We start from the raw sequence: 25,599 nt of genomic DNA, 5'->3' as shown, positions 1-25,599 counted from the left end.
GAGCAGCATGAATGGTTTGATTTCATTTGTTTGACCCATGAGAGAGTGTTACAGAGATGCTGAAGAAACTGAACAGACAAACACTTTGCGGCATACGCAAACTACCTTGAGAATGGCTACTTACAAAGTTTCAAAAACCCACTTTAAATGATTACTGGAGGAATGTACTGCAACCTCCTATGTATTGTTCCCATCGGGTTCGTGAGGACAAGATAAAATTAATTACAGCATGCACAGAGACATTTAAACAATCATTCTTCCTGCACTCTATATGTGAGTGGAATGGTAAGAACTGCTGATAACAAGTATAATGGGACATATCCTGTGCCATGTACTGCATAGTGGTTTGCAGAGAACAGACGTAGCTGTAGAAACTAGAAAAATTTCACTGTATGTCACAGCAGAGTAATGTAGTACTATCAATGACATTCACTAACGAGTTACTGATCAGTGTCTCTCAGCTGCAGTAAATAGTTTTTCAATAATGTCAACCTATGGGCATTGAAATGGGTAACTTCTGATTTCATCAGTTTGAAAATGTGTAGAAAACATAATTCATTGCTCTTATGCATACTAGATTATCAGCAAGTTTCGAAATGCAGGTATTTCAATACCAGTTTACTCTGCTTTCCACTGGGAGAAAAAGTGTGAACAAACAAGTACTGTCAGCAGTGCTTGTTTACAAATAAAAAAAATTGAGGACATGATGTTTTATGAAAAATTATTTTAATATGCATTACATAATCAAAACCCTTTATTGTTGCACTGAAAACAAACCATCTTACTCATACACATATCAGTACTCAAAAAACACGGACAATCACAGATTTTGAATTATGTTCATAATGACAAAAAAAAAAAAATACAGAACTTTCATGACATTGTACAAAAACACCTCACTGATTAGTTAACAGCAACAGTCAGTACAGTTCCAGTTAAGGCTATTAAAAATTATTCATAAAACTCAAACAAATCTATCCACTGAGACAGCTAGTGAATGGCCTCACTGATCAGTTTATTACTACTGAAGATAAAAACAACACAAAATCAGGAACCCATAAGAATTACTTGTTGCATAACATCAAACCCAACTTATTTTAACATACATTACATAGAATGTATTGAACTGTATATGAATAACCACAGGTACTTATTAGCATTTGACTAACTGCTTTCCATCTCCACTGGATGCTTAAAACTTACTGCCTTTTCAGATTACTGAAACTGTGTATGTGGATTTCCTTAAATGGGCTCAATAAATCAAGTGACATCTCTTGGATGGAAAATGAAAGGAATATATATGTGAAAGCAAAAGTTCTTGAAACAATAAAAGTGTGATGACAAATTGGTTTTCATATTCAAGTTGTGATGCGCATGCAACTATGTAGTAGATTAACAGCAGAAAATATAAGATATATTGAATGTTGACTATAGTCTTACACAACACTTATACAATATAATCATGTTTAGTATATGTAAATGTAGATCGTTTTTCTTATTAAGAACAGTATTGAACACCATACTACTGTAAAATACTTTAAATATTTACTGCAAGGAGTCATTTATGTTTCAGGACAGCTACTCACTAACTGATATTGGAAAGCTTATGTTTTTTTTCCCAAAATATTTCAATTTGTACTAATTATCAAATAAGAAAGGAAGAAATGTAGTTTATCAAAAATCACTCATACTTACATCTTAAATTTTACATTTTCTCACCTGAAGATATAGCATCCATTTCACTCACAACTTAACAAAATCATAAAATCTTTACTAGTATTGTTTTTGTGGCAAAAGACCAGGACTTGCTGTTTTGTGTGCCATTGCAAACAGCCAAAAAATCTGACTTTTTCTACTGTGACACTCATTCTACAATTAACATGTATACAGGTCCAAATAGCAGTTACAATTCATAACACAGCTTGCAGATTTGACAGAGACTACATCAAACAGAATACAGCACCTACAATTTATTAACTATTATTTCATTTAAATGCTGTCCAATGGATTAATCAATTCAGAAAAATGTTAGGTGCTCACTGATGAATTTGAAAGACCAATAATGGCAAAAATTAAAAATTTTAAACCTTCTAATACATTATGTATCATTACTCCAAGAAGAGGACATGAAGAGTCAAAGATGTAATCAAACAGTTTGAAACATATGCTACCTCTGTTTCATCCAGCATCAAGTTTCTTTATTTCCTCTGTTACAGCATAAATCTCATCCTCATCCAAAATTAACTTTTTAATGCTAAAGTTCTGAGTTTTTCTTTTCTTGTGTAACAATAACTTTCTTTCAGGATTTTTACAACTGGGAGAGGTTTAAACATCAGATCATAGCAATAAAAACTCAACACTAATCACATATTACAGGCTAGTCCAAGAACGTGTTAAAAATCTACTCATACCCCTACAATAAGTTTCAACTTTGACTTTGTCATGCAACCTACAAAATACAAGACAGGCAGGCCTTTAAGTATCCAAAGGTAAGGTATCTGATTCAGCCTTTTCTCTTATCAGAGAAAATTGTCACTGCAGTTCATTTATGAAATTAAGCAAACATCTACTCCATGTGCAAGACAATGCTACTCTTAGTAAATGCTCAATTTGATCAGTCGGTGCAGAGCTGAACGAAGTTGAGAAATATTCTGCAGACAAATACAAAGCAGAAATTGGAAGCCAAAAGTCAAGTACTTGTTCTCTTTAAAATGTGAAGTAAATGGCATTTACAAATATCTTTCATATCAATACTGACACTGAAATGAAATGCATAATTTAAAATCTGAATGAAGACTGCAGGAACAGTCCAAAGATGAGTAGTGTGCTTTAAAGATGATGTGTAGACTGCATTGGTAGTATTTCACAGTCTTTATGAGTCACAAGAAAAATATAAATACAAAATAGGGAAACTATGAAGCAAATTAAGAGTAAAAAAAGTCTCACAAAGATGACATAGGTTGTGTCAGAAGCTCCAATAACTACGTAAGAGTAATGCAAAATATCTCAACTGATCTGCACTTTAAAACACAAAAAATTAAGAAAAATTGTTTTTATGTAGACAATTTTCAAATTCTGATCAAAAAATTTCTAGAAAATGCTCAGCACCTGTACAAACAAGTATCAGAAAGACTGTTAAATCACTAAGAGGAGGAGTGAAACAGGGTGAACTGAAATAAGTACCACATATCCTGCACCTATAATAAGGGAGTAAAAGTACAATTGGTCCTTATACAGCACACTAAATCACAGAAGTACCAACTTCACTCACTATTCTTATGTACACCAAAGTCCAAATTACAATGAACAGTCTTTTTACAAGTTTCTCTCAACAGTGTTAACACATCATGTTAGTATCTCCATCTTGGGTCTGCTGAACAGAATCCTAGAACACATGAACAAGACAATGTATTTCAAAACCTCACTTTCACTTTAACAAAGAAACAAAAATACAAGACAATGGCTATGATATACTTTCTTTTCAGACAGTTAAAATTAGTTTATAGAGCTACTTAGTTATGAAAAAAACATGACATTTCTAGTTAAATCCAGGAAAATTAAATTATATCCAGATTATAAACTTTTTAGTTTGACGCCAAGCTATGAAAAGCTAATTCTCTGAACCCCCACCCACACACGCGTGCGCGTGAACTGAACCTTCCAATGAGAAAACTCCTAACAAAAATGTATGTAATCAATACTATTACTACAGTGGAATGCACACTGCAGGTATCAGTGTTTCCTCATGTCATGTCGATAATAATGAATAAATACAAAAGGTATGTTGTGGACTGCAATATGCACAAGAAAGTGGTATATTATTTGCACAGGATGTAGCATGTCACGCATTTCACCAGCTTACATGTAAGTGTATGTCCCAACTATGAGTCAGGAAATGGACTCTAGAGCATCAAGACCGGGGAATGATGTCTAGAGAACCATGAACTGCCAGCGAAGCAATCATCACTGTGGCTTCCCTGGACACAGCAGCATGAACATCTATGCTTTCAGAGTGGCTACTCAAACAGAGAAAAAATAAATTCCCTGATAACTCCTGTGTGAGGAGGAAGATGGTGTCAAGAAGCTCCTGATAAATAAATAGAAATAAATGGTGAGGGGGGACAGCATACCACAATAACGACTTTTCTTTCCACTAAGCTTAGCTGTCAGTCAGCAACAGAAACCAAAACATTGCATCGAAACAAGTGTTCAGTTCATAGTGGTGTGAAATGTGTGAAAAAAAAAACTGCAAACTGGCATTTATAAGAACAACAACACCAAAAATGCAACAGGAGCGTAATATGTAGGAAATTGTCCACACAACCTGCCACTTATGATGCCTTGCAGAAAATAAAGGTGAAATGAGTATGGCACTAAAATTGTGCTTTATTCAGCTGCTGAGAGACAGTCCATAAGTAAAAATTATCAATATACCGAAAGCTATTAATGTGTAATAATCTTTTCATTGTGCCTGTCTGCAACTCAATGGATCATCTTTACAGTGAATAGCAATGTAATATTGTTGATATTCTAACCTCTAGCTTCCACTGTTTGAAAAATTATTATTTATTAGTCATGAGTAAGAACAGTACACTAACATGAATAAAAACATTTATTCATCATCAATGAATAAAAAGTGTGAATCAAAAGTGTTTCGAATAATAGATAAACCTGAAATCCAAACACATTTTTTGCTCTAATTTTTGGTCATTTGTTAAACAAATAAACTTTTTGTTGCTTTAAAATTAGTTTTCAGAAAAACTCATCAGAAAGTTTATTTGATTTTCGAGGATTTGTCATTGTGACAAAAAGTATAGCGGTGTAATTTCTTCTTAAATCATCTTTATTTCAGGATGATAATATAAGACTTTCAGATCATGATTTTCTTCATGAAACATTGAGAAATCACCAATTCCATTCTAGCTTTTAGTAAATAACTGTTTTGATTCCACATTAGCTTCACCTCCCAAATCGTGTTCCAAACTTAAAAACAAATTTTCTTTTTGTGTTATAACATCACTTGATATTCATACCTGATTTCTTTGACATTTCTTTGATTGTTATATGTCTGTAGTTCGTTGCAAGCATGCCTTGGTCATAGACAGCAATACAAGTGGACTAGTAAATTTTGAGTCATAGGTAAACCATTTCTGCAATTGTTGCAGTTGGTATAGAAAGGAGAAAAAAAGGCTTCCAATCTTCTCTTGATTAGTTCCTCAATAACAAAAGCTGCCAGCTGCTGCGATATTATGAATACTTATATCAAAAAACCTAGGCTCTATTTCAAAATTTTTAAATCTCAAAGCACTATGTAACTGCAAAGACATATGGCAGATTAAAAAATTATGGAAAGCTTACTCAGAGGTAGTCCTAAAACATCTTCGGATGACTTTGTACATCCAGCAGCACTCCACAAATATTTTAGGAGGCACTAGATTTAAAGTCAGTTGATGTCAGTCCTTAGCAACCACCGAGTTATTACTTTGTTCACTCATTTTCTAAAACAACAGACATTATCAACTGTGTAATTATGTCAACTAGACCCTCTTATCTGATAGTGTTAGCAATCTTGGTACAATGGAGAAGGTATTCCAGATTAGAAATTTCTGTTGGCTGCATTCTCATCTTGGCTAATTACGTACAGTAACGTCCACATGTTAGCAGTGGGAACAGTAAAGTTCTGGAAAGTGCAAAATGACTGGAATTGCACCATGTCGGTAGTGTAGCTGCTAAGGCCATCGGCCTATGAAGCATTTCTGTATTGCATTTACTATGCTGTAAAGCAAGTAAAGCTGCACTCAACCGGAAAGTTGCTTTGAACACTTCAGTTATTTACTATGCATTGTGCTATTGGCTGTGTTTATGCTTCTTCCATCTTTGAAACAACTTATCCCGCAAGTTATGGTTGACCTATGGTTCTACACACACTCCAAAACAATGTGCAGCTTCACTTGGCTTTTTTGTCATTGTTAGCGGTGAAGTGACAAGCAACGGAAAAAATTGCACGACCAATTAGGGATCAAAACCTAGACCTTTATCTTAGTGATATGGAACTGAAGCCACTCTCCCTCCTGTAAAAACCACCAGTAATTTATGTGTCAAGCAGAAACTGCACTGAAGCGAGGGAACCAACACTAACCACAAATATGTAGAAAAAGTAAAGAAAGAAATTCGGTAGCATTTTATGCTGTTCATTTTTTAAGTTATGAATAATAAATAAATATTTGTATTCACAAAGAGGAATAATCTCATTGTCCATGAATGATTCATTTGCAAATAAATTCATTTGAAGAAGTTATTTATCTGCATAATTAACTAGAAAAAAATTTGTTTGAACAATGCCCATATCTGCGCATAAATGTTTTTCTGTCATGAACTGATGTAATCTACATTGGTCTCCATTTTCTTTCCATCTATAATCTGCCAACCTGTGCCTTGCTCCAATCATATCATATGTGATGCTCTATAGATCAACTGGAGTCCAGCAGTTTTGGCAATTTGATGTAAAATCTAATAGGTACCACAAAATGCAAATTTAACTTCTTTTGTTCTGCAGCCACTGATTTTTATCTTTGCCGTTACAACATCTATGCAATAACTGAAAAGAGGGGGAAGAAGCAGCTAAGAAGCTTACAATGAAATGAAACATATGGCTGAAAAATTTAAATTAACAAGAAATACTAAACTAGCACAGCAATGAGGAACCATATGCTGTACAGTTCAACCATAGAAGCACACGAAGTAAATGTCACAAAACAATTTCATTTTTGTAGCTCCCTGAATCTGGAACACTGTGCAATTACAGATTAGTGTTTCACGCTGCTGTAGTAACTTGCTTCAAAAATCAAAGCTTATGTATCCTATTCTAGCCATTTCCCTTATAAATGACACACAGCCTCTCCCTTCAACAAAATATTACATAGAAGAATAGTGATACATAATATCACACATTCCCTATATGTCATCTTGGCTGCTCCATCATCAGCATTTCTCTGGTGTCAATATACCCCAGGTGTTCAGTACAGTGACAGCTGTTTTCTAGTGATTTTAATATTTTATTGTCATGTATATTTTACAACATCGGAACAAGTAAACTGTTTGATGGTACTAAGAACACCAGTGATGAAGATTTGAACTCTTATGGATTCCAACAGCTTTTCAACTGTGTTGGTATCTTACATTCCAGTACTGAAAGTTGGTTGGTTGAGAGGTTAAGGGACTAAACAGCCCATCAGACCCTCAATGAAGAGAGAGAGCATTTGGATTGGTTTGGTTCTGTTTTGCTTCAAGGTACAAAAAAGAACTGTGGTCATACGTGCCCAAGTCAAAACTATAGAACACGAAGACAGAAAGGAGTTAAAAAACGGCTATATGTCAGTCCCAATGGACATAATAGAAGACAGCTAACAACAAGCATGTGCAAAAAGGGCTAAAAAAAGACACCATACAGAAATGGAGGTCCAAAACTAAAAATTAAATTGCCTTCGCCATATTGCTTTGGCAGAAAAAAGTAAAATGCGGTTGACAGCCTGCTGAAACGGCCGATAACTCAGACGGTGAACCCAAGTGGGAGCATAAACAGTAATAAAATGGGCAGTCAATCAGGAAGTGGTGGACAGTTAAAACTTGGGCACATTGTGTACAGAGTTGTGGAGTAGTGCCACGTATCAAATGACAATGGCTAAAATGGCAGAGCCCAACACGCAGCCTACTTAAAATGACCTCCTCCTGGTGGGACAGCCGAGACGAGGCTGTCCAAACCACTGGTAGAGGCTTAATACGACGGAGCTTACTTCTGTGAAGCGAGGACCATTGGCGATGCCAAAGGGACACCATCTCCCGGCAGACGGCAACACAGAATCATAGGAGGGAATATAGGAACTTGCACGCTGAGGTACGAGGACTGCAGCCTGCGCAGCAGCATTAGCAGCCTCGTTTCCTGGCAGACTGACATGACCATGAATACACAGAAACATCACACTGGCTCCACCAAGAGTGAGCAAGTGACAGTTTTTCTGGACCTGCTGCACTAAGGGATTGGCGGTGTACAGCGCACATAGACTTTGAAGGGTGCTGAGTGAGTCTGAGCAGAAGACACAATCTAGAAGGCTGTGTCACCGGATGTACTCCATGGCCTGATACAGGGCGAAGAGTGGCTGTAGCTACTGGGCAGTGTGCCAGAAGCCGATATTGAAAGACACGAGTGCCAATGATGAAGACACACTCAACCTCAGTCAGTCCGAGAGCCACCAGTGTACAAAAAGGTGCTATCGCGAAGTTCCATGTGAAGGTCGTGAACCTGAAGGCATAGATCGATGCTGGAGTAGTGTCCTTAGGAAATGAATGAAGGCCAAGGTTAACATGGGCCACTTCACGAAGCCAAGGTGGTGAAGGGTTCACAGCCACTGTGAAAGGTGCAGGTAGTGTGAAGTTAAGCCGCCGTAGCAAGTGCCGAAAGCGGACTCCAGGATGTAGAAGAGAAGAGGGACACGTCCCACACTGGGGATCAAAGGAGAAGGCATAGGATGGGTGGCCACGCATGGCAGACAAACAGAATGCATACCGGCTGAGAAGAAAGTCACGGCCGTAGAACAGTGGTAGTTCAGCAGTTTCAGCCTACAGACTCTCAACTGGGCTAGTGCAAAAGGCACCCGTGGCCAAACGGATGCCACAATAGTGGATAGTGTTCAGACGGCATAAGATGGATGGACATGCAGACGCATAAACAAAGCACCCATAGTCGAGTTTCGAATGGACAAGGGACCGGTAACAAACGGAGGAGGATGGTTCGATCAGCACCCCAGGAAGTACCATTGGGGACACACAGGATGTTGAGGAACTGCATACAGCGGGCTGCCAGATAAGACACATAGGAGGACCAAGAGAGTTTCCTATCGAGCACAAGCCCCAGGAATTTCGTAGTTTCAATGAACGGAAGGGCAACAGGCCCAAGATTTAAAGATGTTTGGAGAAACCAATTGTGTCGCCAGAAATTCATAGGGACGTTTTTGTCAGTGGAAAAGTGAAAGCCATCATCTATGCTCCAGGGGTAAAAATGATTGAGACATCACTGAAGACACCGCTCAGTGAGACAGGTCCCTGGAGAACTGCAATAGATGGCAAAATTGTCAACAGAAAGGGAGCCGGAGATGCCTGGTAGGAGACAGGCCACTATAAGGTTAATGGCGATTGGCAAAGAGGAGGAAGCTCAGGACGGAACCATGAGGCACACCGTTTTCCTGGATAAAGGTGTCTGACAAGGCAGAACCCACACACACCTTGAAAATTCGGTCTGTTAAAAATGCCTAAAGGAAACAGGGAAGGCGGCCACGGAAGCCCCACTTGTAAAGAGTACAGACGATACCAGTTCTCCAGCAGGTGTCGTAGGCCTTCTCCAAATTGAAAAACATGGCCACAGTCCGAGATTTCCACAGAAAACCATTCACGACATGGATGGACAAAGTAACGAGATTGTCAACTGCAGAACGCCAGGTTCTAAATCCACACTGTGCATTTGTCAGTAAACTGTGAGACTGGAGCCACCATAACAGCTGGGCAGGAATCATATGTTCCATCACCTTGCAAATGCAGTTGGTAAGAGAGATGGGGTGGTAACTACAAGGTAGGTTTTTGTCCTTACCAGGCTTAGGTATGGGTATGACGGTGGCTTCACGCCAGCATCCGGGAAATGTGCCCTCTGCCAGATGAGGTTGTATGTGTTAAGCAGAAAGTGCTTGCCCGCAAGAGAAAGGTGCTGCAACATCTGAATGTGGATGGCATCTGGCCCTGGGGCGGAGGATTGAGATGAACTTAGAGCAAAATCTAGCTCACTCATAGTAAAGGCAGCATTGTAGCACTCACGATTCAGAGAGGAGAGAGGTATCGCCCAAGCCTCCTCCGCTTGTTTCTGATGGAGGAAAGCAGGGTGATAGTGGGAAGAGCTCAAAACTTCTGCAAAATGGCGGCCCATTGTGTTGGAGATAGCAGTTGAGTCCACGAGGACATCGTCTGCTAAAGTCAGGCCGGAAATTGGGGAATGGTTCTTGGTCCCAGAGAGCCATTGGAGGTTGGCCCACATGACACATGAAGGTGTGGAACTGTTAAAAGAACTAGCGAATGAAACCCAACTAGGTTTTTTGCAGTGTAGAAGAACGTGATGACACTTTGCACACATCTGTTTATAATGAATGTAGTTCGCTATCATAGGATGACAGTTAAAAACGTGGAGAGCACATCTCTGTGCGCAAATTGCATCACAGCATGCCTCAGTTCACCAAGGGACTGGGACATGACGCAGTAAAGAGGAAGTGCGAGGAATGGAACGTTCTGCAGTAGTAAAGATAACGTTTGTGAGATATTGCACCTGACCATCACAACTAGGGAAATCTTGTTCTTCAAAGGTCGCCAGGGAGGAGTAAAGCTGCCAGTCAGCCCTAGTAAGCTGCTATTTTGGCGTGCAGGCAGATGGGGTAAGAGTCAGCACATGAGAAATGGTTGCTCGAGTAGGTGTCAAAAAGAACGGACCACTCAAGACAATGGGCAAGCTGGGCAGTGCAGAAGGATAGGTCCAAATGGGAATATGTGTGCGAGGAGTCGGAAAGGAAAGTGGGTGCTCCAGTGTTAAGGTAGAAGAGGTAAAGTTGTTTAAGAAGGTCAGCTAAAAGGGCACCTCTCTGACAGGTCCTGGGAGAACCCCAAAGGGGATGATGCACATTAAAGTCACCGAGTAGCAAAAATGTGGGAGGTAGCTGCCCAAGAAGCTGAAGGAAGTCTGCCCTGGAGACATCGAATAACGGAGAGACATAAATGTTACAGAGGGAAAAAGTCAGGTGGGGAAGGAAAAGGCAAACTTCAACAGCTTGAAGATGGGCAGTCAGGGAGATGGGTTGACATTTTGTATGAGTAGCATGACGCCCCCATGAGATGGAATGCCGACCTCAGGGGGAAGGTCAAAACAAATTGGTAGGAAATGTGAAAGCTCAAAGCAGTCGTGAAGGCACAATTTCATTTCCGGAAGGCATAGTACAAGGGTATACTGCAATGCTAAAAGCAGACGTAAATCCTCTTTGTGGGACTGAAGACCGTGAACGTTCCATTGGAGGAGAGTCATGGTGAGGAAGAGATGTAGGGGTGTCACCTCGGGAGCTGCCAAGTGACAGCCGGTGAGGAGTCGCTACTACAGGGCACAGAAGCATCGGCTTGCTTGTGCAGTCTGTCTGTGGAATCCAACACTGAAAAATGGTTGGTGGTGCATACCGGCGACACGGAGGTCATCCAGGCTAAGGTATCACGTGGTGACACCATCTAAGAGGATCTTCGAGTTGGTGAAGGAGAAGACCGTTTGCCTTTGGTGTATTTCTTCAAGCCTTTCTGGTCAGATGAAGACTCTGGTGGTGTTTGGCTGGAGGAACAGAGGAAGTCTTCAGGGGAGTACTCCTTCTGTCCTTTCCAGCCTACCAGTTGTGTAACTGGTGGCCTCGCCCCTTGAAGCGAGAGTTTGACGGCTTGTGCGATGGTGATGCTACCTTGACACAGGGAGATTTCACAACCCCAGAGCTGAATTGGAGGTCACACGTCTGCATGGCCATGTCCTTCATGGAGCAAGGGTAACAAGAACAGAACTATAGGTGCCAGACGGGAGAATGCAGGGTTTGCAACTAACCAGTAACTTACGAGCTACTGGGTTAAGGCACTTTCTCCTTTACCCAGATCTCTAGGACAGCCCGCTCATCCAGATACGGTGGCATGGCAGCCATTGCAGTTGATACAGCAAGAAGGAGGAGGTGGACAATTGCCCTCGTGCGCATCCTCATCACAGGTGACACATTTGGCTGGGTTATCGACAAGATGTTCTAGTGTGGTTGAAACAATGACACTGGTAGTAGAGTATATGGTTCGGAATATACGGCCGAACTGTGATAACTTCATAGCCTGCTTTGATCTTGGACAGAAGCACCACTCCATCAAAGGTGACAAAAAAAAGAGCGGGTGGGCACCTTTTTCATTACACGATGGATGGCAATGATAACCTGATCAGAGAGGTAAGACTGGATTTCGGCCTCAGTTAGACTGTCGAGCAGCCAGGTGTAAATTACACCACGGAATGAATTCAAAGGTCTATGGGCCTCGACACGAACAGGGTAGCCATGGAGAAGCAAGGCAGCAGGCAGTTGTTGTGCTTGAGAATCAGAAGTAGTCTCCAAAAGCATTGTTGTGCTTGAGAATCAGAAGTAGTCTCCAAAAGCAAAGTGCCATCCCATAAACGAGCACATGATTTCACAGGGCCGGCATTGCATCTATACCTTTTTGAATAATAAATGGATTTACCGTGGCGAAGGACTGACCATCTACAGTATGTGAGACCACGAGGAACTGTGGTGCAGTGGGAAGGGTCTTTGAATAATTAGACTCATTACGTTTACGTTTCGTAGTCGTAGATTGGGAAGATGATTGAGTCATTGCAAGAAAATCCTTACTCCTTCCAACTGGGAGCCCCCTTCACAAGGGGGCACACCCCTCTTAGGTAATTGTTCACACCTCAGATCACACCTCCTGATCACCTGACAGAGATGTGTGGGCTGGCCTTCAGGAGCACACAGGGAGGAAGAAGAAAAAGAGGAACCTCAAACACCGAAGCGGAGGAACAAGAGGGGAAGAGAAACAAAGAAAGGAAAAGGGAGTGAAAAACAAAGGTGAGACTGTTCTTACGTCAGCGACAGACAATGCAGAACATTTCCAATGTCCTGGACATGTTCCCCAAGTGAGGGGGAAAAAGAATAGCAAGAGGATAGACATGCAGCACAGAAGGGAAAAAAATGCTGCAAAAGCTGGGACCCCTTGATAGCGAAGCACCATCCCACCAATGAGTGGTGAGCCCCCCGGGTGGTGGTTGGGGGGGTTGGGGGGGGGGGGGGGGAGAGCAGTTGGAGTTAGTGATGTCTGTCAAGAAGTGCGACCGAATTGTGAAACTATGTAGGGCTGGTAAAATTGAGGCACTGAGAAACAATTAAAACAGTTCAGTATGCAGGTCAGAGAGCTGAGGAAGGCCCAACCTGATTAAGCTCTTTGATCATCAGCTAGTATCAAGGATAAGAAATACTGAAGGTTTTTCTATAATTGAAGCGAAACTCCTAAAATGTAAAATAGTTTGCAGAAGAAAATAGGCTACCCACATATAAAAATAACTAAGTCAGAGCAGCTGGCAGAGGAGGCAGGGTCAAGGGTCCCCCCAAACCCAGCATGCACTAGGAGAGGCCTAAACCCCTATCACCCTGCCTTTGCCCTGAAATTAGTTTAACACGTTACTTCTGAGAACAAAAACCACATTCTCAACAAAAACAAGAACCCCTTCAACTGTCCATACATCATTCACCAATATTAGATGGAATCCACAAGATAATGCTTAGGCTGGAGAGTCAGAAGCAGGGTCAAACCTAGGGGATGGTGAGATGGGCCCCTGTCAAGGGCACGTGCACAGAGGGGGCAAAGAAACTGGAGAGGGGGGGAACCTAGATATAAATATGACTTATTCACTGGGAGATATACTAACCCTTATGTACCAATCTTCTGCCTTCAAGAAGATTTTACCTCAGGCTTTACCAATCTAAAGCACAAGCTATTCTTCTGACTGGGTAGAAATCATTTACAGGGTTCCACATGGCTAATACGCAACAAGCAGAATTAGTTCTTTTTGTGGATGACACTATTATCATGATCAATCCAAACATACAAACAGCAATAGAAGGAATGTTAAATGTTCTTAAAAGCATTATTGAGTGGTTTTATGTGAATGGTCTTGCTCTCAATTTCAAAAAGACACAACATGTTCAGTTCTGCACATTAAGAGGTACCACACAAAGGGTAAGTGCAACATGCAGTGAGGAATAATAACTACAGTAGAAAAAACTTTTCAGATTTCCATTTTTATGAGAATTTAAGCTGGAAATAAACACATTTGTAATTCCTAAAACAACTGATTTTTGCCACATTTGCACTAATCATTGCATATTTTGAGAACAAAGAAATCAGTAAATTGATATATTCATTCAATGTCATGGTTGGTTAGTTTCATGTTGTATGGAAAGAACATACTTATGTGGAAAGAGTCATTTTACATTCACACTGGAAATTAATTTCTACATATTATTACATTCTGGACATTTCTAAGTTTTTTTCTGTACTAACTAAATCTTTAAAAAAGATAGAAATAAAATAGAAAGAAACATTCCACATGGGAAAAATATATTAAAAACAAAGATTCCACGACTTACCAAATGGGAAAGCGCTGGTAGATAGACACAATAAAAAAAACACACAAACACACACACAAAATGTCAAGCTTTCGCAACCAATGGTTGCTTCGTCAGGAAAGAGGGAAGGAGAGGGAAAGACGAAAGGATGTGGGTTTTACGGGAGAGGGTAAGGAGTCATTCCAATCCCTCTCCCTTAAAACCCACATCCTTTCGTCTTTCCCTCTCCTTCCCTCTTTCCTGACGAAGCAACCATTGGTTGCGAAAGCTTGAAATTTTGTGTGTGTGTTTGTGTGTTTTTTCATTGTGTCTATCTACCAGCGCTTTCCTGTTTGGTAAGTCATGGAATCTTTGTTTTTAATATATTTAAAAAAGATAGTCTTCATTGCTCAGACACTTGTAAGAATATTATGTGGTGCTCACCCACAACCATCTTTTAGACATCTGTTTAAGGAATTAGGCACTTTGACCACTGCTGCACAGTACATTCATTCACTCATGAAGTTTGTTGTAAATCATCCACTGCAGTTCAGAAGGAACAATGGTGTACATAATCATAAGGGGCAGTGAAATGAAAACGAGATAGATGGGAAAAAGGTAAGTACATTGTTTGTTATTTCAAAAGTAATTGTCATGATTGGTCTTATCTCACTGTGAGATAAGACCATCAATCCCATCAGCGAAAAATGTTTTCTGTTGCCTATGGAACTATGATCGCACCCAGCCAAAGCAAATCTTGAAGGTTTCGCAAATATGGTAATTAACATGGGGAGATATCAGGATAGCATGGAGGATGTGTAACGGCTTCTCAGTGATACTTCTGCACCATAGTTGAAATATGTGAGCAGAGATTGTTTTGATCATACTGCAAAAGTTTTGCTGGGAAGCCCTTACACATCCTCCATACTGTTCCAGTCTTTCCCTATGATATTTCCATATTGTTGGAGCCCTGAAGAAAGGCTTTTGTGGCCATCAACTTGCTTCCAATGAAGCGGTGCAAGCCTGGATACAATCATAGTTTCACAGACAACCACAAATATTTTTCCATGAAGGCATTAACCACCTTGTCTCACAATGGGATAAATGTAATAACAGTTATGGCAATTACTTTTGAAATAATAAACCATTTACTTACTTTTTTAATATGTCTCATTTTCATTTCAATGCTCTTTTGCAATACCAGAAGGAAAAAATAACATTCATTACTCTACATTAATGCTGTCTTTAGCACAAAAAGGTGCACACAAAGCTACCATCAAAATTTTTGATCACTTACCCAATGTTATAAACTGTGTGACAGTCAGCAGGGTTAAATTTGAAAACAAACTGAAAAAGTTTTTCCTATACAACTCCTCCTATTCTGTAGAAGGATTTATGTTTTTGTAATTAACCATGGACCTTGCCGTTGGTGGGGAGGCTTGTGTGCCTCAACGATACAGGTAGTCGTACTGTAGGTGCAACCAAAACGGAGGGGTATCTGTTGAGAGGCCAGACAAACGTGTGGTTCCTGAAGAGGGGCAGCAGCCTGTTCAGTAGTTGCAGGGGCAACAGTCTGGATGATTGACTGATCTGGCCTTGTAACATTAGCCAAAATGGCCTTGCTGTGCTGGTACTGCGAACGGTTGAAAGCAAGGGGGAACTACAGCCGTAATTTTTCCCGAGGGCATGCAGCTTAGCTAAGGTACGGTTAAATGATGATGGCGTCCTCTTGGGTAAAATATTCTGGAGGTAAAACAGTCCCCCATTCGGATTTCCGGGTGGGGACTACTCAAGTGGATGTCGTTATCAGGAGAAAGAAAACTGGCGTTCTACTACGGATCGGAGCATGGAATGTCAGATCCCTTAATCGGGCAGGTAGGTTAGAAAGTGTAAAAAGGGAAATGGATAGGTTAAAGTTAGATATAGTGGGAATTAGTGAAGTTCGGTGGCAAGAGGAACAAGACTTTTGGTCAGGTGAATACACGGTTATAAATACAAAATCAAATAGGGGTAATGCAGGAGTAGGTTTAATAATGAATAACAAAAAAAGGAGTATGGGTAAGCTACTACAAACAGCAGAGTGAACCCATTATTGTGGCCAAGATAGACATGAAGCCCACGCCTACTACAGTAGTACAAGTTTGTATGCCAACTAGCTCTGCAGATGACGAAAAAATTAATGAAATGTATGATGAGATAAAAGAAATTATTCAGGTAGTGAAGGGAGACGAAAATTTAATAGTCATGGGTGACTGGAATTCGAGAGTAGGAAAAGGGAGAGAAGGAAACACAGTAGGTGAATATGGATTGCGGCTAAGAAATGAAAGAGGAAGCCGCCTGGTAGAATTCTGTGCAGAGCATAACTTAATCGTAGCTAACACTTTGTTCAAGAATCATGAAAGAAGGTTGTATACATGGAAGAACCCTGGAGATACTAAAAGGTATCAGATAGATTACATAATGGTAAGACAGAGATTTAGGAGCCAGGTTTTAAATTGTAAGACATTTCCAGGGGCAGATGTGGACACTGACCACAATCTATTGGTTATGAACTGTAGATTAAAACTGAAGAAACTGCAAAAAGGTGGGAATTTAAGGAGATGGCACCTCGATAAACTGAAAGAACCAGAGGTTGTAGAGAGTTTCAGGGAGAGCATAAGGGAACAATTGACAGGAATGGGGGAAAGAAATACAGTAGAAGAAGAATGGGTAGCCTTGAGGGATGAAATAGTGAAGGCAGCAGAGGATCAAGTAGGTAAAAATACGAGGGCTAGTAGAAACCCTTGGGTAACAGAAGAAATACTGAATTTAATTGATGAAAGGAGAAAACATAAAAATGCAGTAAATGAAGCAGGCAAAGAGGAATACAAACGTCTCAAAAATGGCATCGACAGGAAGCGCAAAATGGCTAAGCAGGGATGGCTAGAGGACAAATGTAAGGATATAGAGGCTTATCTCACGAGAGGTAAGATAGATACTGCCTACAGGAAAATTAAAGAAACCTTTGGAGAAAGGAGAACCACTTGCATGAATATCAAGAGCTTTGATTGAAACCCAGTTCTAAGCAAAGAAGGGAAAGCAGAAAGGTGGAAGGAGTATACAGAGGGTCTATACAACGGCGATGCACTTGAGGACAATATTATGGAAATGGAAGAGGATGTAGATGAAGTTGAAATGGGACATAGGATACTGCGTGAAGAGTCTGACGGAGCACTGAAAGACCAGAGTCGAAACAAGGCCCCTGGAGTAGACAACATTTCGTTAGATCTACTGACAGCCCTGGGAGAGCCAGTCCTGACAAAACTCTACCATCTGGTGAACAAGATGTAGGAGACAGGCGAAATACCCTCTGACTTCAAGAAGAATATAATAATTCCAATCCCAAAGAAAGCAAGTGCTGACAGATGTGAAAATTACCAAACTATCGGTTTGGTAAGTCACAGCTGTAAAATACTAACGTGAATTCTTTACAGACGAATGGAAAAACTGGTAGAAGCCGACCTTGGAGAAGATCGGTTTGGTTCCGTAGAAATGTTGGAACACGTGAGGCAATACTGACCCTCCGACTTATCTTAGAAGCTAGATTAAGGAAAGGCAAACCTACGTTTCTAGCATTTGTAGACTTGGAGAAAGCTTTTGACAATGTTGACTGGAATACTCTCTTTCAAATTCTGAAGGTGGCAGGAGTAAAATACAGGGAGTGAAAGGCTATTTGCAATTTATACAGAAAGCGGATGGCAGTTATAAGAGTCGAGGGGTATGAAAGGGAAGTAGTGGTTGGGAAGGGAGTGAGACAGGGTTGTAGCCTATCCCCGATGCTATTCAACCTGTATATTGAGCAAGCAATAAAGGAAACATAAGAAAAGTTCGGAGTAGGTACTAAAATCCATGGAGAAGAAATAAAAACTTTGAGGTTCGCCGACGACATTGTAGTTCTGTCTGAGACAGCAAAGGACTTGGAAGAGCAGTTGAACAGAATGGACATTGTCTTGAAAGGAGGGTGTAAGATGAACATAAACAAAAGCAAAACGAGGATTAAGTCGGGTGATGCTGAGGGAGTTAGATTAGGAAATGAGACACTTACAGTAGTAAAGGAGTTTTGCTATTTGGGGAGCAAAATAACTGATGACGGTCGAAGTAGAGAGGATATAAAATGTAGGCTGGCAATGGCAAGGAAAGCGTTTCTGAAGAAGAAAAATTTGTTAACATCGAGTATAGATTTAAATGTCAGGAAGTCGTTTCTGAAAGTATTTGTATGGAGTGTGGCCATGTATGGAAGTGAAACGTGGACAATAAATAGTTTAGACAAGAAGAGAATAGAAGCTTTAGAAATGTGGTGCTACAGAAGAATGCTGAAGATTAGATGGGTAGATCACATAACTAATGAGGAGGTATTGAATAGAATTGGGGAGAAGAGAAGTTTGTGGCACAACTTGACTAGATGAAGGGATTGGTTGGTAGGACATGTTCTCAGACATCGAGAGATCACCAATTTAGTATTGGAGGGCAGCGTGGAGGGTAAAAATCGTAGAGGGAGACCAAGAGATGAATACACTAAGCAGATTCAGAAGGATGTAGGCTGCAGTAGGTACTGGGAGATGATGAAGCTTGCACAGGATAGAGTAGCATGGAGAGCTGCATCAAACCAGTCTCAGGACTGAAGACCACAACAACAACAACAACAACAACAACAACAACGAGTAAAACACAGTGGGTACAAATCACTACATCTGTGTTTTGGGGGGGGGGGGGCAGGGGGGGGGGGGGGGGGGAAGGTCAGCACATTGCTATATTTGCTTGCAAAAGTGTAACACAAATGTGAAATGACTCATTCCACGTTAGGAGTAATCATACAAATGATCCATGGAACATTAGTGTAACTGAATGCACATTGTTATCATAGTGCTATTTCGTTCATGTAGCATCTCAAGGAAGTGACTACTATCAAACACATGACTATCACTGACACGGTTTATGCAGCAACAATGTGCTTTGTTCACACAGCAGCCTGTCCACATAGGCTTGGGGATGTGGGTGAGGGGGCAAAGTTTGGCATTCTACCAGGGGTGCATGATCATGTTGGTACAGCCCTGGTCAGGAGAAGGGGGGCGTGATATGTAATGTTTTGCTTTATAAAAGTGATAAATTACTACCTGTATCGTATTGACAAATGATGATCACCATCTGCATGTAAAAATTTCATTAAGTGGGTAATAAATGCAATTATGCATACTGTGTGAGAATTCGTTTATCAGTGCATGACATCGGAACACTGGATACTGCATTTCTACAAGATGAGGTGGCCCTGACAGCTGTTTACTGCCATTCGTCATTTGTTGGATCAGCTGTTGCTCCACGGAGGCGCACCCCTCTCGGAGACATGCAGTGCTCCAGATAATGCTGAAGCACAAGACATTAAAAGGATGACATCATAAGGACAGCAGAAGATTCATTATGGCTCTATCCCTTGAAGTGGAAAGGTTGATCAATTAATGTAATGGATGTTAACGTTTATCGATGGAGAGGTATTAAATGAAGTGTTTCCTCCTGTAATATACTTCATAAAGAACCTACATCTCTTATTTTGTGTATTTGAGGTTGTTCGGATCTACATTTTCAGCGTCAAGATTTCAGTTCACGGAGAAGAGACCAGGAATATGCCAGGTAAATAAGCATGGCAAAGCAAAGTGGGATCTCAGGTAATCATGTTATGATTTCTGTACCCTTTCAGCTCAGACTCTTAATTTAACAACAAACTAGCTGTGGCAAAACACAGGTAACACTTCAGGCATTCCATCAGGATGTGAGCTGCTACTGTCTGTGAGGTTCCACAACAACAAAGTGAGTGTCGATCATTACAAAAGATAACTTAATTCAGTATGACCAATGTGGAGGCAACACAGGATGGTGAGTCCCTTCATGGAGAAGCAGAACGAAAAATGCCATGCAACAGTAGCCCCCCTCAACAGAGCAGAGTTTATTACATCGGACAGTAGCTCACCTGATGTTCCAACTCTGAATGAGGAGAAGTCTTATTTGCAACCGCAAATCTGCTCCTAGTATCGCCAAAGCAAATGGTGGACTATCAATTATTTTTAAAGGCAAACAATTGGCCAGTTCATTCCCCAAGATACTGAGTCTGGTTCACTCTTAGCAACAACAATGTAGCTGGGAAAAAAAGAAATCTCCCCCTCCCCCCCCCCCCCCCAAACACACACACACACACACACACACACACACACACACACACACACAAAAGAAGTGGAGCCTAACCACACGAATCTAGGAAGGAATTTTAACTGTCCATTACACAGGGTGTCTCATTCAAACTTTTAAGATTAATATTGTAGATGCTGAAGAGGATCCTAAACTAACCTCTATCAGAAGTGGTGTGTGCAAGTGATGGGGTCAATTTTTGAACTCTTATTTTAGTTTTATCAATGCAATATCCATGTATGATGTATAAAGAAATATCCTAAGTATCAAACAATGGCAAATCCAGAATGCAACAACAATAGTACAAACTGGATACATTGTTACTCCATACATCCTCTACATAGAGCTGGTGTTGAGGGACATACAAGAACATTCAAAAGCAGACTGAACTAGCACACAAAATCCTCCAGCTTTAGAAAAACATACATACATATTCATGCACACACACACACACACACACACACACACACACACGGCCACTGATGTCTGTTTATAACTCACTGCAGACAGCCTTCAATACTGAGAGACTACCTGTGAAACATTACTAAATGCCTTCTCTGAAAACTAACTAGAACAGATAGTTCAAAACCCCACTCCTGATGGAAATATATCGGATCTAATGGCAACATCAAAACTGGTATCTGTTGTGACAAAAATGATTACCAAAGTACAAAGGGCAACTAAAGCAAGTTGAAAAACACATGTTCAGCAAACTATATAAAAAATCAGTAGTTTCATGTCTCAATGAGGTACCTGAAACTTTCAGCACAGAGCAGAAGCATGTGGAGAAACTATGGCTCAAGTTTAAAAGAATAGTTGAGCAAGCACTGGGTAGATATGTACCCGGCAGAACAGTTCATAATGTTATGGACTCTCCACAGTATACAGTCATTGAAAAGAAACATCTTAAAAGAAAAAAAGAAAAAAAAAGATTACAGCATCATAGGTGTATATATATAGGACTATATATAGGAGATGCTGAATGTAACACATTTGGCTGTCAAGAGAGCAATGCGTGACGCTTTCAGTGACTACAGTAGCAGAACATTGTCAAATGATCTTTCACAAAATCTAAAGAAATTCTGGTCGTAAGTAAAGGCTATTAATGGCACCAGAGTTAGTGTCCAGTCCCTAACGAATGAGAGACAAACTGAAACTGAGGGTGGCAAAGCAAAAGCTGAAATGCTTAACTCTGTTTTCAAATGTTCCTTTACAAAGGAAAACCCAGGAGAATTACCTCAATTCAATCCTCATACCATTGAAAAGATGAATGAAATAAGTGTTACTGTCAGTGGTATTAAGAAACAACTGAATTTGTTAAAATTAAACAAAAGTCCAAGGCTGATGGAATCCCTAGCAGAGTCTTTATGGAATTAGCAGCTGTGTTAGCTCCTCTTTTTAACTACAATCTATTGTAGATCTCCTTAACAAAAAACAAAGCCCAGTAGTTGGAAGAAAGAATAGGTCACACCTGTTTTCAAGAAGAGTAGTACAAGTAATCCACAAAACTAGTGTCCAATATCCTCAACATCAATTTGTTGTAGAATTTTAGAGCATATTCTGAAATCCAGCATACTGAGGAGTCTTGAACAGAATGACATCCTCCAAGTCAACCAGCATGGATTCTGAAAACATTGATGAAGTGAAACCCAACTCACACCTTTATCACATGACACACTGAAAGATTTGGATCAAGGTGGTCATCAGGTAGATGCAGTATTTCTTGATATCCGAAAAGCATTTGACTTGGTACACACACACATGCTTATCATCAAAAGTTTGATCACATGGGTATTAGATGAAATTTGTGAGTGGATTGAGGATTATCTTGGATGGAGAGTCAGATATAGAAGTAGCTTTGGTGTTGCCCCTGGGAAGTGTGTTGGGACCCTAGCTGTTCATGCTGTATACAGGTTGTTACAAAAAGGTACGGCCAAACTTTCAGGAAACATTCCTCACACACAAATAAAGAAAAGATGTTATGTGGACATGTGTCCGGAAACGCTTAATTTCCATGTTAGAGCTCATTTTAGTTTCGTCAGCATGTACTGGACTTCCTCGATTCACCGCCAGTTGGCCCAATTGAAGGAAGGTAATGTTGACTTCGGTGCTTGTGTTGACATGCGACTCATTGCTCTACAGTACTAGCATCAAGCACATCAGTACGTAGCATCAACAGGTTAGTGTTCATCACGAACGTGGTTTTGCAGTCAGTGCAATGTTAACAAATGTGGAGTTGGCAGATGCCCATTTGATTTATGGATTAGCACGGGGCAATAGCCGTGGCGCGGTACGTTCGTATCGAGACAGATTTCCAGAACGAAGGTATCCCGAGAGGAAGATGTTTGAAGCAAATGATCGGCGTCTTAGGGAGCACGGAACATTCCAGCCTATGACTCGCGACTGGGGAAGACCTAGAACGACGAGGACACCTTCAATGGACGAGGCAATTCTTCGTGCAGTTGACGATAACCCTAATATCAGCATCAGAGAAGTTGCTGCTGTACAAGGTAACATTGACCACATCAGAGTGCTATGGGAGAACCAGATGTTTCTGTACCATGTACAGTGTGTGCAGGCAAAATCAGCAGCTGATTGGCCTACACGGGTACACTTCTGCTAATGGTTCATCCAACAATGTGTCAATCCTCATTTCAGTGCAAATGTTCTCTTTACGGATGAGGCTTCATTCCAACGTGAAATTGTAAATTTTCACAATCAACATGTGTGGGCTGACGAGAATCCGCACGCAATTGTGCAATCACGTCATCAACACAAATTTTCTGTGAACGTTTGGGCAGGCATTGTTGGTGATGTCTTGATTGGGTCCCATGTTCTTCTACCTATGCTCAATGGAGCACGTTATGATTTCATACGGGATACTCTACCTGTGCTGCTAGAACATGTGCCTTTACAAGTACGACACAACATGTGGTTCATGCACGATGGAGCTCCTGCACATTTCAGTCAAAGTGTTCGTACGCTTCTCAACAACAGATTTGGTGACCGATGGATTGGTAGAGGCGAACCAATTCCATGGCCTCCATGCTCTCCTGACCTCAACCCTCTTGACTTTCATTTATGGGGGCATTTGAAAGCTCTTGTCTACACAACCCCGGTACCAAATGTAGAGAATCTTTGTGCTCGTATTGTGGATGGCTGTGATACAATACGCCATTCTCCAAGGCTGCATCAGCACATCAGGGATTCCATGCGACGGAGCGTGGATGCATGTATCCTCGCTAACGCAGGACATTTTGAACATTTCCTGTAACAAAATGTTTGAAGTCACACTGGTACATTCTGTTGCTGTGTGTTTCCATTCCATGATTAATGTGATTTGAAGAGAAGTAATAAAATGAGCTCTAACATGGAAAGTAAGCGTTTCCGGACACATGTCCACATAACATATTTTCTTTCTCTGTGTGTGAGGAATGTTCCCTGAAAGTTTGGCCGTACCTTTTTGTAACATCCTGTATTAACGACCTTGCAGACAATATTAACAGTAACCTCAGACACTCTGCAGTTGACGCAGTTATTTATAATGAAGTACTGCCTGCAAGCAGCTGAATAAATATTCAGCCAGAGCTTGGTAAGATTTCAAAGTGGTGCATAGACTGGCAACTTGCTTTAAATGTACAGAAATGTAAAACTGTGCACTTCACAAAATGAAAAAATGCAGTACCCTACAACTATAATGTCAATTAGTCACTGCTGGAATCAACCAACTCACACAAATACCCAGATTTAACACTTTGTAGGGATATGAAATGGAATGATCACATAGACTCAGTTGTGGGTAAAGCAGGTGGTAAATTTTGGTTTATTGGTAGAATACTGGAGAAGTGCAAAAAGCCTACAAAGGTGATTAGAAATCACTCATCCAACTCATTCTATAATATTGGTCTAGTGAGTGGGACCTGCAAGAAATAGAAATAGCGTATTATATTGAAGGTACTGAATGAAGGGTAGCATGAATGGTCACAGGTTTGTTTGACCCATGAGGGAGTGTTATACATATGCTGAAGAAACTGAACTGGCAAAGTTTTGGAGATACCCACAACCTATCCTGAGAAAGCCTACTTACAAAGTTTCAGGAACCAGCTTTAAATGACGACTCTATGGATAGACTACAACCTCCTATGTATCGTACACACAGGAATCATGAGGACAAAATTACTCGTAGAATAACTAAACGGACGACAGAGGCATTCAAACAATCATTCTTCCTGCACTCCATATGTGAATGGAATGGGAAGAAATCCTAATAACTGGTACAATGGGACATACCTTTTGCCATGCACTTCACGGTAGTTTGCAGAGTGTAGATGTAGATATAGACACAGATACAAATAATAGTGACCATGTGTACATGGTTGTGCATATACAAATGTGTATATGTAGCTATAAATTTAAAGATGGACTTTGTCGGAGAGCTTAGTCTACTTTTATATATACTTTTAAATGTGCCTGTCTGCCACTCAATGCCTCCTCCACATGGTGGGTAGCAATAATCAAATTAATGTTGCAAATATCGTTGTATGTAATGACACTGGCAATCATCACTAAGTGCTATGGGCTCAAGTAGTTGTTGCAAGGTGCAAGTTGCTTATGCCAACAGAAAAGTACTTAATTGTTTATGACCATTACAGTCTAACATCTGTATAGTTTGGCCCTAAAAATTTGAAACACTTTGTAAATATTATTCTCAGAATTTGAAAAACACTACAATGAAGTTAAAAAACACCAGGTCAGAATAAATATTAGGAAAAAGTGATGTTCCAAATAAACTATCATACAACAAAAAGTTCACATCAAAAAACATGTCAAAAGTAAACCAGACCAATCCATATGTATATAAAGCTATAGAAATTATTCAAGAACTTAAGTAAGAGTGTAGTAGGTCATTGTCATAATTTTTGAGCTTCTAAACTACCTCACAAGGTAAAACATGCAAAGTTCTTATGTTACAATTGCCAGAAAAGTAATGGCTGTAAATGGCAAGTGTCTTAAGAGTTGAATTTCCAACAAATATTGAAGTAATAAGTCTATGAGCATGTTTTATATATTTCAGTAGTCGCAAGTCATACCGTGGTTGGATCTTTCGCATGGATGTCAATGAAGTGAACAACGACAGCAGTTTTAAAATGAGAAT

General features: G+C 40.3%; 1 protein-coding gene across 1 annotated transcript in view; it reads right to left on the bottom strand.

Moving 5' to 3' along the window:
• Positions 1 to 732: 732 nt before the first annotated feature.
• The window catches only part of LOC124621845 (protein ILRUN), a 42,898-nt gene continuing 18,031 nt past the window's right edge, over positions 733 to 25,599 (bottom strand). Inside the window, exon 5 of the mRNA XM_047147290.1 lies at positions 733 to 3,385. Within this exon, the coding sequence (XP_047003246.1) occupies positions 3,338 to 3,385 (48 nt within the window). The 3' untranslated portion in view covers positions 733 to 3,337. The remainder of the gene's footprint in view (positions 3,386 to 25,599) is intronic.

This window comes from Schistocerca americana, chromosome 7 (assembly GCF_021461395.2).
Source record: "Schistocerca americana isolate TAMUIC-IGC-003095 chromosome 7, iqSchAmer2.1, whole genome shotgun sequence".
Lineage (NCBI taxonomy): Eukaryota > Metazoa > Arthropoda > Insecta > Orthoptera > Acrididae > Schistocerca > Schistocerca americana.
The sequence above is the reverse complement of the archived record's forward strand: the minus strand, read 5'-3'. Positions and strand labels throughout refer to the sequence as shown.